At 46.9% G+C, this 14,663-nt stretch overlaps 1 protein-coding gene across 1 annotated transcript in view; it reads left to right on the top strand.

The window, feature by feature from the left end:
• ANO4 (anoctamin 4) overlaps positions 1-14,663 on the top strand; it is a 454,720-nt gene that overhangs the window by 326,043 nt on the left and 114,014 nt on the right. The window contains exon 10 of the mRNA XM_075553208.1: positions 1,109-1,240. Within this exon, the coding sequence (XP_075409323.1) occupies positions 1,109-1,240 (132 nt within the window). The remainder of the gene's footprint in view (positions 1-1,108; positions 1,241-14,663) is intronic.

Genomic DNA, 14,663 nt, shown 5'->3' with positions numbered 1-14,663 from the left:
TCTCTGGAGTTACAATGGAGTTTCCCATGGTGAACTGCTTTTAGAGGGCGAGCTTCCAAAGCAGGAGTCTGCGATCTCTCTCCGGGTGCTGGCTTTCCTCGCTAGCTGTGTGATTCGGGCTCCCGCGGGTCTCGTTTGCGCTGTGTAAAATGATGTTTGTTTAGTCTGAAGCCTGGTCCATCTATCTTGCAGAGGTGCTGTTCTCGATCTGCTCAGGGAGCTGGGGACCCTTTTTTTTTTTTTCAGTGATAGAGATATTTACAGTCACATCATCGTGGAAAGTCTAGTGTGCTTTTTGCTCCTAGTGTCTTGCTATGAACAACTTAAAATCTGGTCCCTTGACAGCCAGATGTTTTTTAGGAGCTGAAGTCAGAGGGGATGGGGAAGAAGCCAGGAAATTATGGCTTAGAATCTACTTGTCAGCACTGTTGTTTCACTTGACTTGGTTTTACTGCGTGCACTGGCCAGCGACGTTTGTCCAGCAGTGACGTTTGCCCATGCTACCCCAGCACCATGAGAACCAGGGGCCAGCTTGAAAAGAAAGCAGCGAAAGCCCAGAGCTAGCGGCTGTCTGCTGAGAGACACCCCCCCACCCCAGGCAGGTGAGAGAGGCAAGAAGTAAACCATGAATCAAGTTGTGCACCCTCATCCCACTGGGCTACGTGACCGGCCCCTCCATGGTTACCTGCAGCAAGAGTTCTCTGCAGCCCTCACAGTGGGGAGGGGGCCAGGGATTATACAGGCTAATGAGGCCTCTGCTGCTGCTCTTCTTCTGGGACCGTCAACTTCCTTCTAGCACTCCCCCGCTTTGTTCTGAAAGACCCAGTCATCTATTGGTGTATGGGTAGGCATGTAAACCAGGAGTGCTGTCTTAGAGACAAACACGCTGAGGCAGTTTGGTGACATGGAAAGCATACTGGTGACACAGGTCTTTACGGGGGGGCGTCGCCCCTCTCTCCATGGGACCTTGAGTTTCTCGCCTGTGAAATGGGGCTGTCACGAGGGCCTGGAGTGAGTGGGGAGAGGATGTGGCTCTGTGGTGTCTCCCTCCTCTGTCTCGGGTAACGCTGACATGCTGTACCCTTTACTTGCCTTTCATGTACCACAGGATCGATAAACAAATAAGCAGGTTTCGGAGATGGTTACCTAAGAAGCCAATGAGGCTGGACAAGGAGACCCTGCCAGACCTGGAGGAGAATGACTGCTACACTGCCCCTTTCAGCCAGCAAAGGATCCACCAGTGAGTGTTCTTGTGGAAGCCCTGCCTTACCCAGGACGTGCCGCGACGGCGGAGCCTGCCCCTGCAGGCTTCTGCTACCTTGGCACGTGGGTAGAACAGGCTAGTGCCCTTCTCCCCAGAAAATCCACATGTCTTTTCAGTAGAGTATGCTGGCCACCCTAACCAACAGCCCCACCTATTGCAGCAGCTTACAACAGTAGAAGAGGCTCTGAACACCATGGAAGGGCCCTTCAGTGGATACACACAAGTGAGCTTCTGTCTTGTGGCTCTGCATATAGCCGGAGGACAGGGCTAGTGGGTCACAGCTTTCCATGTTGACAAGAGAGGTCCTTGTTGTTTTGGTTTTGTTTTGCTATTTGTGGGGGAATCAACCCTCAGCTCACACTTTCTTCAATAGATTACTCAGTTGCCATAGGAAAAACCATATCACCTGACAGCCCACTTGCTGGCTTATCTGTCTCTCTCTAAGCAACTTGTGACTTTTTATTTGTGCGGGGAACTATTGGCAAGTAATTGTGAAGAGTTAACAAGCTGGTCAAGACTGTAAAGAATCCTGGCTGGAAGGCATGTGAGTAGCAGGCAAGAAAAGCCTATCAAGACCTGAAACCCACTGGGGAGAACCCCCTCACCCCCCCCCCTCCAAGGGATTTAAAGCCTGACTTCCCAACCCTGATCTCTGGAAGTCTGTAGGGATCCCGACCCTCCCTACTCCCCCTTGCTCCAACCTTAGGAAAAAGACTTAACTGAGAGAAGTTAAGGGATGGTGGACTGACTTTAAAAAGGTAGGCGGCTGATTTTGAGCAAACAAACCAAAGGGAAATTGTCAACAGGTTACAGAGAATGCAAAATAGAGGTGTGCTACAGCCCCAGAAAATAATGAAAGTCTACAGAGAAGAAAGACCAAAGAATAGCTGCCCCACATCAGCATGTTTAATGCTCCATCCAACCGGGACCAAGCAGCGAGCCTCTGAAATAGCCACACCTTGGTCTCCCGGGATCAGGCTGATGTCAGCCCAGCTGTGGCATCTGAACAGTAAAAGAATCGTTGAAGTAGCACACATGACATTCACCGCTCAGCCTAGAGGTCTAGTGAAAGCCTCCATGGGCAGTAGGAACATGATGTTAACTGAGCAGTGAGTCGTTTAGGAGGGTTTTCTTAAGAGAAAGAGACAGATGAAAGCTAGCCAGTTTCCTCTCTGACTTTAAACTCTCCCCAGGTTCGCATTGTTCTTTTTGTGGTTGTTTCAACAAGTATTTCTATGAGGGATTTTTTGGGGGGTAGGGGGAGTTTTTTTATTGAAGAGACTTGATTGTTAGAACAATTTTAGGTTTCTAGGGGATTGAGCAGAAAGTATAGAGTTCCCTCTCTCCCCTCCTCCTGTTTTCCCGTGGTAGTCAGATCTTGCATTGGTGTGGACTATTTGTTAGAATCGATGGATCAAGATTGGCACATTGTCACTAGGAAGGCTGTCCATAGTTTACATGATGGCCCACTCTTTATATTGTTTGGTGCCCTAGGCTGTGATAACTGCAAAATGTCACATATCCACCGTCCCAGTGTTATATAGAATATTATTTTCCCTAACAATGGCTTTCCCTTACTTCCAATTTATTATTATATGACATAGTTCAGTCACATCAAGCAGGATTGTACAATCGCTACCCCAATCCGTTTCCAAACATTCTCTTCCTTCCTGGACTCCTTGACATCGGCTCCCTTTTCCACTACCACCTCCACGACCACTAATGTACCCCCCACCCCCAAAAAATCCTTATTCTACTTGCTGTCCCTATAGGTTTGTCAATCATGGGTTTCAAATACCAAAAAACAGAAAAACGTGTAACACAGCTTCAAGAGGGCAATTCCCCCCACCAGTGACATAACAACTCTAAGATAAACCCTAATATGAACAAACAGAAATACATTAAATGTTGAAAACCAGATCGGATCCAGCATGTATCAGAGTGGGGATCAACTGACAAAGTTTGAACTATTTGTGGCAGGTTTATCCCTTTGATCTTCTACCCTCATCTTTCTAACACACACTGCCTAGAAACCACGTTCCTCCCACCCCTCGGTTACGGACAGAGGGGGCTCACTGGAGGCTTATTTCTTATGTAGTTCCCACAATTTATCTTGGTTGGGTTCCCATTGCCATCTATAGCCTTCTGCACACCAGATTCTCACAATTTGGCCTCTGATACTAATCCCTCCTTTGACTTCATATTATATGATTTACAAGCCTTCGGTCGCTGACGGTGATGTGCTTCTTCCATGTGGACGTACTTGACATTTCACTGAGATGGCTGTTTGTTTGAAGACAAGCATTTCAGACCCCAGGCACTATTTTACCTGATAGCCGGTCACCATCTAATCTCTTCGCCGCGTTTTACTACAGCACCTGTATCTTCTCTGTTCCCTTCCTAACAGCAAGTATCGAGCAGGGCATCTAGGATATTTTCATCGCCCTAAAATCCTCCATGCTAGTCATCTGGAATCTGGTTTACATGTGCTTTTTGCCTTTGCTCTTACCTGTCTGAGGAGTGCCTAGCATTGTACAAGAGTTTACATTTTGGATGGATGGATGGATGGATGGATGGATGGATGGATGGATGGATGATATAGTGTATGCTCTCTGTTCTACTTCAATGACATACGGTTTAATAGAATATGACAAGGAGGTGGATATATGAGTCAATGCATCATATGAGAGGCAGTCAGGAGATTTATTTACTTCAAAGGGATATGGGTTAACAGAAGAGGAAGCTGTCCAACCACTCCTTCATTTTGATTGTGTTTTCTGATGTTTTTGCTGTAGAAGGAAGACTTTCAGTATAATTTTCAAACTCAGAAACACACAAGGCATCCATCAGGGTCCCTGGTGAACAACAGAGAATGATATATTTTTTTTAACATTTTTAAAATTTAAAAAATGAGGAGTGATGTCATGTGAGATAAGGGCATTCATCTCTCACACACATATTTGAGGAGACGTTTGGGTGCTGATTCACTGAATAAATGATTTATTCATTAGTCCACTTCTTGCCAGATCCTGTTGGAGTATACAGAGCGATATCTACAGAGAATATACAGTTCTTGCCTGAAGCCCGGTGGAGATAGCATTGACGACCATTATGAGCAGTTTGCTGGGTGTGACTTAAAGAGAATGGGACTATTCAATTCCTTAGACTGGGGCAGGGGTGGTAACTGATGAGGAAGAAAATGCTTACGTCTTAAAAGATGAAACTCGCCCATGGAGGTAAGAGGAGAAAAATATTCCAAGAAGAGAGAGCAATCTTATATAAAAGAAAAAAGGCATGAAACAGGAGGGCATGCTTGAGGTTCCGCAGTGTTTTTCTGTGATGGATGTAGGAGGAGGAGGACCTGACGCTGTCGTTTGAAAATAGCTGAGGGATAGAGGGTCAGGGTGATAGGAGGTTTCCGGGCAGAAGGAGCAGGGAGAGAAGGCAAAAAGGACAGCTGGAGCCAAACAGGGAAGGATCAGACCTCAGTGGGACCAAAAGAATTACTCGAGCAGGTTGACCACGTCAAGTGGGAGGTGAAAAATAAGTGTATCAAATGTTATGGGAGCGGGAGGTTCTTCCTCCTTGAAATTTGCCATGCCACGTGGACAGCATCCCATTGATGAGTGTGTAAAAGTAAGATTCAAATAATGCTGACCTTCAAGTCAGAAATACTTGTTCAATGCAATCAGAAGGGGGAGAAAAACACCCCAAGGATGCTTTGTGGGGGTTTTACTAGGTTGAAACTAATTAGAGGTAGTTGACTAATGAGCTCTGGGAGTTATAAAGTGATATCCGGGCTTGCCAAATGCAGCCCAGAATCCCACATGGCTTCTTGGTTCTGTATAATGTGTGATGGGGGGGGGGGGAAACAATGGAAAAGGCGTGTGTGTGCATGTGTGCATGGATGTCCAAGGGAAAAAGAAGAGAAAATAAAATTGAACATTTTATTTGGAAAGACCCTGAGACCTGCTGTGCTCTCAGGATAAATCTCAGACTTGGGAGTTGGCTCACTGCCTCTTCTTCCATCCCAGTTTCCATTGGCAACAATGAGCTGTTTCTCTCCCCTCCCTCCTTTCCTTTCCTTCTTTCCTTCTGTTTCTTCCTTCCCTTTCTTTGTCAGTTTGGGAAAAGTGTAAAGAGGAAACTAGCTGCCCATTCAATCATGTGCCCACATTTGATTTCATGTCTGGCTTGTCATTCCCTCAGTGTAACAGCACTCTTTCTGCTTCCTCCTGGGTTTTCCATTTCCGTTTGGCCTTCTTTTTGCCCCTTCTTGCCTTTTAGTTTCTTATGGTTGATGGTATTGAGGAGCACGGTCATCCTTGGTATTATTATTCACTGATTAGCTCTGTCTTGTTGTTGTTGTTGTTGTTGCTTAAAATCGATTGTCAGGGGTGGGTCCAGTTCCAGGACTGAAGGATGTCTAAGAGCCACTGTCTCTTAGTCCAATAAGTCTCATCTTTTTGATGCTTTGAATTTTTGTCTTTTGTCTGTTGTCTATGCATCTATTCTCTCTGCCTGGGAAAGGAGATTCTCTTTATTCACGTTTCATCCAAAACATCATGTCTGCCATAATTCCTAAGCTTACCCTCAGTTATGGATAAGACGCTGGCTTAGGCTGGGTTCTCAAGAGAAGTAGAAGCAATACCAGTTGTGTGTCTGTGTGTGCGTGTGTGCATGCGTGTGTGTGTGTGTGTGCGTGTTTGTGTGGAGAGAGGGAGAGAGAGAGAAAATTATATCAGGAAAATGGGCCCCTTAGTTGTAAAAGGCAGCAAGTCCAAGCAGGTCCCAAGTCAGTGGGTTGGATGTTAAGGTTGAGGCTTCTCTGGACTTGGATAGCTTCAGAGGCCGAAGACCCCAAGATCAGCAGGAGCATCACAAGCTGGTGGTGGCAGCTCAGGAAGTGGAATTCAAGGTCAGTAGGTCAAGTGGCAGGCCACCAATGACTCCAGGAAGCAGCAGGCAATATGGCAGGCTATTAAAAGAGCCAGAGACTAAGGAGCCAGATGCAGACCCAGCAAAAAGCAAATAAATAAATAAGCTTTTCCACGGCATCCACTTATATAGGAAGTAGGCCACACTCCCAAGAAACTTCCTTCCAATTACATCAAGGCTTGGTTGAGTAAATGGGGTTGTATTCCACCGTATTGTAACAGCTGGTTGGATCCCACAGCAGCTCCTATCATGGAGTTGATTATGTCGTGTTAAGTCATAATGAAGATTACTAGACCTTAACTGCAAAAACACTGAGAATCCTGGTCCAGCCAGGTTGACGTAAAACCTGTCACAGATGCCTTCCTCTTCGTCTTGATTGTACTGTATTTTTCTTTCTTTTGTATTTTTCTTTTCCTAGCATAACTCTTTTTTTTAATAGTCCCATTCATTTTCATGCCTTTCTCCTTGACTATATACTTCTGGAAAAACCCAGTTTTGAAGTCTATAGTAAATGCTTTGTAATGATTTATTAAATGAAACATACATGAATAGAAAGAAATGAAATTAGGAGGAACTGAGTGGGTGAAAAATAAAGATGATGTGAAGTTATCTCCGTGCACTTTCATCTTCAACCACATTCAAAACTTCACCTCCTCACACGTACTGTCTCTCGTGAGGATTCCAATCTCAATAAATAGCACTGATACTGTTCCAGGGAAGAAACCAGAGTCTAGAAGGCATCCTCACCACCTTCCACACCTCCGCTGCCTACATTCAATACTGATTACTTGCACCCTAAGTGTGTCATGAATCCAGCAACTCCTCTATCTTAGAGACCATTACCTCATTCCCAAGACTCAGCAATAACCTAACAGTTCTCTGGTTCTCCCCTAGCCCACCTCCAGTCCATTCTCTCAGGTACATATGGAACAATGGTCCCCAAATGCACTTCTAACCAAGTCACTTCACCCTATGTAACAACCTGAGGATGAATTCGAAAATGATCGTTCTGACCGGAAAGGCCTCAAATGGCCCACCATTCACTTCTCTCGGCTTCATCCACCTTTACTGCTCCCACACCTCACTTTTTACAAGCTCTGAATGCTTTCGGATGTACAGGGCAGGCGCCAAAGACAGTACTTCTGAGGGGGTTTCAAAAATGCCCAGGGAAAATCCATGATCTTTTCATCCCATCTTGTCACAAACTTGTGGACATACCTGTCCTATACTGCTATCCCCTCCCCTAGAAGGATTCCCTCTCCCCTTCTTGTCTCCCCCTCATTTGCTATTCCTTCTCTGTTACCCTTCAGGACTCACCCCCACTCCCAGGTTTTCCAAAGAGCATGGCACCCTGCTGTGTATTGCTTAGCAACTTGCTTCCTTATGTAACATTTTCCACACTTGAAAATTTTAATTATTTGACAAATCCCTGTATCACCAGATACGCTGGGTGCTCGGTGGAGATATTGACCCCCATCTGTGTTTGCTCACCTTTGTAACCTGAATGCCTACCAGCACAACACCTCGCTCATCCACAGTCACCTCTTAAGGCATGTCTGCGAAATGAAGGGAGTGAGGACAAAAGTCAGAAAGATACACGGGGTGGTCTCATCTTAAGTCGTTGTCGCTTGAACAACGCTCGTTGTACAAACCATGGAAGTCGAGAGCCGATTCAAAGGCAGATCACCTAGCATCCTGTTCAAACAAGATCCACCTTTCAGGAGCCATGGAAGCCAGCCTGCCGGTGCCTATCTCTGTAAGTCAAGCACGGTAGTGTTGGACCATTTTATATGGTATCGCCCAATATGGAAAACTCTTACTCCCATACCAGACATGATTCTAGGGCCTTTGCTTTTCCCCACACCAGTTTTATTGGTACTTAATTCACATCTCATAAAATTGAATAGTTCAATTGTTCAGTCATATCAAGGGGAAATGTACAATCACGTCCCCCACCCCATGGTTAAATTGCCTTTAAAATGAGTTGTGCAATCACCTATAATCCTCACTACTCTCCTCTGTGGACGTGATGGAGTGCACTTGTCACCACCATTCTCCAGAGCAGGAGAGTGGCCCAAAGAAGTGAAGGGGCTGTGTTAGGATAGGCCACCTGCCTAAGCGGCCCCCATATCTCAACACTACAACAAAACAAAAACCCATTGCCATTGAGCCACTTCCTACAAGTCAAATCTTCTAAGTCAGAGTAGATCCACGCTGTTGTCGCCAGGTTCCTACGTTGTAATTCTTACAGGAGCAGACTGCTACATTTTCTTCCCACAGAGTGGGTGATGGGTTCAAACCAATAACCTTTTGGTTTGCAGCTGGGCGCTTAACCACTGCACCCCTGGGGCTCCTCATGCCAGGAGAGAGGGCAGGAATGGCAGTGTCTCTGCTCCATTGAGTCCTTCAGGTCCTAGGCAATTCCTACTCAGTATCTCTGTCATCCCCTAGGTTCCCAGCACCTGGCTGGCAGACAAGAGAAGGACGTTGGCATGAGAGGGCAGATGAGAAGTGGTTTACAGTACTTTCCCCTGCATTCCACGGGCTGGGGCTCAGTCATGTGGCCATCCCTGGCTCGAGTCAGCTAGTCCAGCTGTGTGCCCCAAATGACAAGGAAGACAGATTAAAGAAGGAATTCAAAGTCAACGAGAGCCAGATCCCACATGATTGACCATGAAGCACGAGTGTAGGGTTTCTCAACATCGATGTGAGCAGCAATGGGGGCTGGTAATGCCATGTGGCGGGGCTGTGCATTGAAAAGGGCTCTGCAGCGCCTCTGGCCTCTGCCCTCTATGTACCGGTCACACCTCCACTAGCCGTGACCGTAGGCATTGCCACCTTTCTCCTGGTGGCTCAACGTTTCAGCACTCGGAAGCTGACTGAAAGGGTGGCGCTTTGAACCCACCTAGGAGGACAGATCGGGTGATCTGTGAAGATTACAGTCAACTAAACCCTATGGGGCAGTTCTGTGGTACAAGGGGTGGTCACTATGAGTCAGAACTGCCTCTCAGGCAACCAGTGACAAGGACAGGGTGGGGCTGACAAAATCATCCCTCGATCTCCCTACTCTCCTACCCGCTCCCTCCGAAAAATTAAACTCTGCTCCAACCTGATGGCATTGATGGACAAGCCCGTGAAAGAATTAATTTATTCCTTTGCCTGTGAGTGCGGCCTGCTAAGTATCAGCTGCCCTTCCTTCTGAAATGGCATTAGCAGTAACACCCTTGAGGCAATTAATTTCTAAGGTCATCACCCATCATAAATGCTTTTCTGCTGGTGGCAAAATGGCACGTGAGTCGGGGGGGTGGCAGGAAGCCCTGTCATTTTTCAGAAGAGGTGTGCTATATTTCCTTTCAAGAAATAGATGATTTCCAAATTGTCTTTCAGCAATAAAGAACATGTTTGTTAGATACAGACAGACCAGGCCAGGGGGCGGGGTGGGGGGGGGATGTGTCTCGGTATATTTTCTTTATTTCTATCACTACCATGATTTTCATTATTTTTATAGACAGGCTTAAAAACAGAGGTGGAATTACATTTTGGCGATTGCCTGGTAGAAGAGTCTGAACTGTATAGCATGCTGTGTGGGTGGGTGTAAATGTCAATATACATTAGTGTATTCCCATAACCCATGCCAGTTCATGCTCCTGAAGGTAGGAGCCACAGGGAAGACAGGCAGAGACACGGAGTGGCTAGCTCAGTGCATCTTAGCAAACAGAACATACGTGCGCCTTCTCCACAACGCTGACACTGGTGCTCGTGCCAGCCGAAAACTAGTTTCCTTTGAGTCACCTGCACCTCCTGGTGACGCTGTGTATGTAAGAGCAGACTCTGCTCCAAAGGGTTCTCGGTGGCTAACTTTTGTCAAATAGATCATCAGGCCTAGCTCCCAAGGTGCCTCTGAGTGAACTTGAACTGCCACCTTCCAGTTAGCGGCCGAGGGCACTAGCCGTTCACCCCACTCAGGACTGTGTGTGCACCCCATGGGAGTTCTTCCAGCCATACCCATGGTGAGCCTGCAGGTGTGGAAACACTCGAATGCTTTGTAGTTTATGTCAAGGCCTTTAAGGTGAGTTAAAGACACAAATAAAAATTTAATGGCAAAATATAAATAAATTCACTTTCTAAGCCCGGGAAAATAAAACTCAGAGTAGGCCATCAAGCTCGGGGAAAAATTGTGCTCCGGTTTACAGGCCTCTCTTTGTAATAGTTGACAAATGAGCCAACAAATTGGTCTGTAAACCTGTTGTGCAAAGCAGGAGGGAGAACCCCAGGAAGTTACATGTGGATGATTGTCAAAGAGGAAGAAGACCAGTCTGTTTGTTCAGTGAGGCAGGGCTTTCTCAGCATGTGAGTCTGAGATAAAAGTCTTGCATGGGTACTATAAATGAAGCAGTGGGCAGGGCGTTCTGCTGTGCACCATGCCTGGCTCTACAGAATGCCCTGCTCAGCATCAAAGCCTGCTGCAGGAGTTTAGGCAGCTCTCCATCTAAACCCTGCAGCGCTCCCTATGCCATCCTAGCCGTACAGCCTTGTAGTCTGCACTCTGAAAACCAGAGAACTATGGAAACTGGTTCAAAAGCAAGCAGCCTAGCATCCCATCTCAGCACAGAGCCACATTTGAGGAGCAATAAACACAAAATCTGGGAGTACACATCTCTGTCAATCAATGTGCAAGACCTTTTGATCATACTTATGAGTTAATACCAAAGCTAGGTCTGAAGGTGTAAAATTATGTTACTGCTTACTAGCCGCAGGGGAAGAGCCCCCAAAGATCTGACCCCACAAATAGCTCCCCTGTTTAGCTACCTCCGAGGCCTGATGTTGACACATTGGTTTCTTCAGCAGCTGTCACGTCAGCCTCCAATCCATGGTGACCCCGCGCACAACAAGATTGGACTATTGGGATCTGTTGGGTTTTCAGTGACAGGCTTTTCAGAAGTGTATTGCCAAACCTTTCTTCCTGATCTGCTTTGGTGGTAGAAAAATGGCAAATGCAGGAAAATCACAGGCCAGTAGGTGGATCCAGTGGTGGTGGAAGAATCTCAGCACTGGCATGGGTCTCCACAGGGCACCAGGTCTCTGGCTCCATCAGAATAGCTCCATGTGGCTTGTCAACAGGAATATCTTGCAGGGAAAGTGTGTGTCCCACCTCCCGGAAGGAAGACAGGAGTTCCCAGAATCCTCAAGAGAAGGCCATGCCCACACAGAGACTTCATTGGCTATGACCTGATTGACAGGCTAGACTACATCCCTTCACTCAAGTTGACAGTAGATTATGTAACTGCCACGGTGGTTCTGCTTGAGATGTGTTGGCCAAGAATTGGACCCAGGTCTCTGACATGGAAGGTGAGACTTCTCCGTGATGGAGTCATTTGCTTTCCCGAAGCATTGTGGTTCTAGGTGGCGCCTCTCAAAACTCGGACGACTTCAGAGAATCCAAGTCAATACAACAGTAGGGAGTTTATCATGGGAACGATAAGCCCACCCACTGCCATTGGGTCTGAGTCCGATTCTAGGAACCCTGGACATGGTTGCCAGGGCTGTCCATCTTTGGAGGCTCAGACGGCCTAACAGCTACCATTTATCGCAGGGTGCTGACTGGGTGTTTGGCGTCCCTGGGTGGTGAAAATGGTTGTCATGCTGGACTGCCAGCCCAGACACTGCATGTTCCATCTACCCAGAGGTGCCTCCACAGAGAGTCTTGGCAATCTAATTTCAAAACTCTCAGCCACTGAAAAATCCTGCATAGCCTAGCACTTCCCATGGGGTGCCCCTGAGTCAGGATCGACTCCACAGCAACCAATGTTCTCTGGGTTCCAGATAGTTCACACGTCTCAGCTCTGGTGTTCCCTGTTTTGTAGGGACACCCCCACCCTAAGACTGTGGTTCGAAGTTACCTTTCCAGTCTGGGATTGCCCTCACCCCTGTGTTAGAGTATATGCCAAGGGGATTGCAATGAATGAGCTGAATGCGATGTAGGACCTGTTGCATGTGACACTATAACCTGCTCTGTAAATCTCCACCTGGTTCACATCTTTCTCCCATTCTCTCAAAGACCTTCTAATATGATCGTGCTCAGAGCAGCTGGCAGTGGTAGTAAAATGGACAAAAGGTCCCACCACCAGCTGCTGCCCCCACGCACAGAGACGAGGGACTCAGCCACCAGTTTTTAAAAATCATTTTATTGGGGCTCATACAACTCTTATCACAATCCATACATACATCATTTGTGTAAAGCACACTCATCATTCTCAAAATTCACTTTCCGCTTGGGTTCCTGGAGTCAGCTCCTCATTTTCCTATTTTCCCTCCTCCTCCCTCCCCGATCACCCTCCCTCATGAACCCTTAATAATTTATAAATTGTAACTTCGAACCACTGCTCAGTGTCTCTCTTCACCCACTTTCCTGTTTTCCATCCCCCAGAGAGGAGGTTATATGTAGATCCTTGTGACCGGTTCCCCTTTTCTACCCCCACTTCCCTCCTGGTATTGCCACTCTCACCGTTGGTCCTGAGGGGTTCATCTGTCCTGAATTCCCTGTGTTTCCAGTTCCCATTTGTACTGCTGTGCATCCTCTGGTCTAACCAGGTTTGCAAGGTAGAATTGGGATCACGACAGTTGGGGGAAGGAAGCGTTTAAGAACTAGAGGAAGGTTGTGAGTTTCATTGTTGCTACACTGAACCCTGAGTGACTCATCTCCTCCCCACTAGCCCTCTGCAAGGGATGTCCAGCTGTCTACAGATGGGCATTGGGTCCCCATCATGTGCTCCCCTCATTCACGATGAAATGATCCCACCCCACCTCAGCCTTTGTTGCTTGAAACCTGGTCCCCTCGGCCCTTCATGATCACCCATGTTGGTGTGCTGCTTCCATGTGGGCTTTGTTGGTTCTGGGCTAGATGGCCGCTTGTTTACTTTCAAGCCTTTAAGACCCCAGACGCTATATCTCTCGAAAGCCGGGCGCCATCAGCCTTCTTCACCACTTTACTGACAGATCTGGAAGGATCATGACTACCTTACAGTCGGGAGTTGATTCTTCTCTGGGAGTCGGTACATTGGCTTGATACATACGTTTCTCAAAGTTTATGGCTTTCCCAGGTGGGATTACAATCTGTATTTAATAGTCACAGGACTTAAATACTAGGACATGACTGCCCCCTGCCCGCTTTGGACAATATTAAAGTTATAAGGGAAACATCTGGTTAAGGGTATATTCTTTCCTTTAGTGTTACAGTCTTCTGGTTTTCCCTCCAGCCTGATTCTTTATCTTAAGTTTAGGTTGAACAGTGCAAACCTAAATTACTGACTGCACTGACTCAGTAAGCCAACACCCCTTGGGCACATACCAGCAAGGAGGGGAGGGGGTGCTGGTGGTGAGGGGCGGGAATTAGAGTAAGAATGGGAGGTTAGTGGAAGCTACCCCGCTGCTGGGAACAACAATCAATGTAAACAGTAATTAAACATAAGAAGCTACAGGGGTTCATTCTAGGTCCTCCCTCCCTCCCTTCACCCCCCCCCCCCCAGGAGCCAGCACTATCTAGGCTCAGGTGTTGAGACAGATGTTTGCGGGGTGCCTTAGGCCATCACATTCATTATCTCCAAGGATCTTTGATTCTTGTCGCTCTTGTTTTCTCTGCACACAGAGAAATGGGCTGCTCCTGTCCTTGGGATCAGGTATCAGGAATCAAGGACCCAGAACAAAAAACCATATCAATGTGAACGCGGGGGAGTGGAGGCCCAAATCCCACCTGTAGGCAACTGGACACCCCCTTACAGAAGGGTCTCAGGAAGGAGAGGAGTCAGTTAGGGTGCAGTGTAGCAACAATGAAACATTCAACTTTCCTCTAGTTCTTCAATGCTTCCCCCACCACCACTACTCCCCCACTATCATGATCCCAATTCTACCTTACAAATCCAGCTAGAGCAGAGCATGTACACTGGTACAGATCACAGCTGGAAATACAGGGAATCCAGGACAGAGAAACCCCTCATGACCAATAATGAGAGTAGAGATACCAGGAGGGGAAGGGGAAGGTGGGGTAGAAAGGGGGAAGTAATCACATGGATCTACATATAACCCCTCTCTGGGGGACGGACAACAGAAAAGTGGATAAAGGGAGATTTCGGACAGTGTAAGACATGAAAATATAATAATTTATAAATTATCAAGGGTTCATGAGGGAGGGGGAGCAGGTATGGAGGGGAAAACCGAGGAACTGATACCAAGGGCTCAAGTAAAAAGCACATATTTTGAGAATGATGATGGCAACAAATGTACACCTGTGCTTGACATGATGGATGTATGTATGTATAGATTGTGATAAGAGTTGTCAATAAAATTATTTTATTTAGAAGGCTGCCTCTTAGATGCCTGCTCACGAGCTTTAAAGACCCAGTCCCTACTCACCAAATTAGGACTGCAGAGCATCTTCCTGAAGTACGTTATGGCCTTTGACCTT

The sequence above is a fragment of the Tenrec ecaudatus genome, chromosome 6 (assembly GCF_050624435.1).
Source record: "Tenrec ecaudatus isolate mTenEca1 chromosome 6, mTenEca1.hap1, whole genome shotgun sequence".
Lineage (NCBI taxonomy): Eukaryota > Metazoa > Chordata > Mammalia > Afrosoricida > Tenrecidae > Tenrec > Tenrec ecaudatus.
Note: the sequence above shows the minus strand (reverse complement) of the source record. Positions and strands in the feature narration are given on the sequence as shown.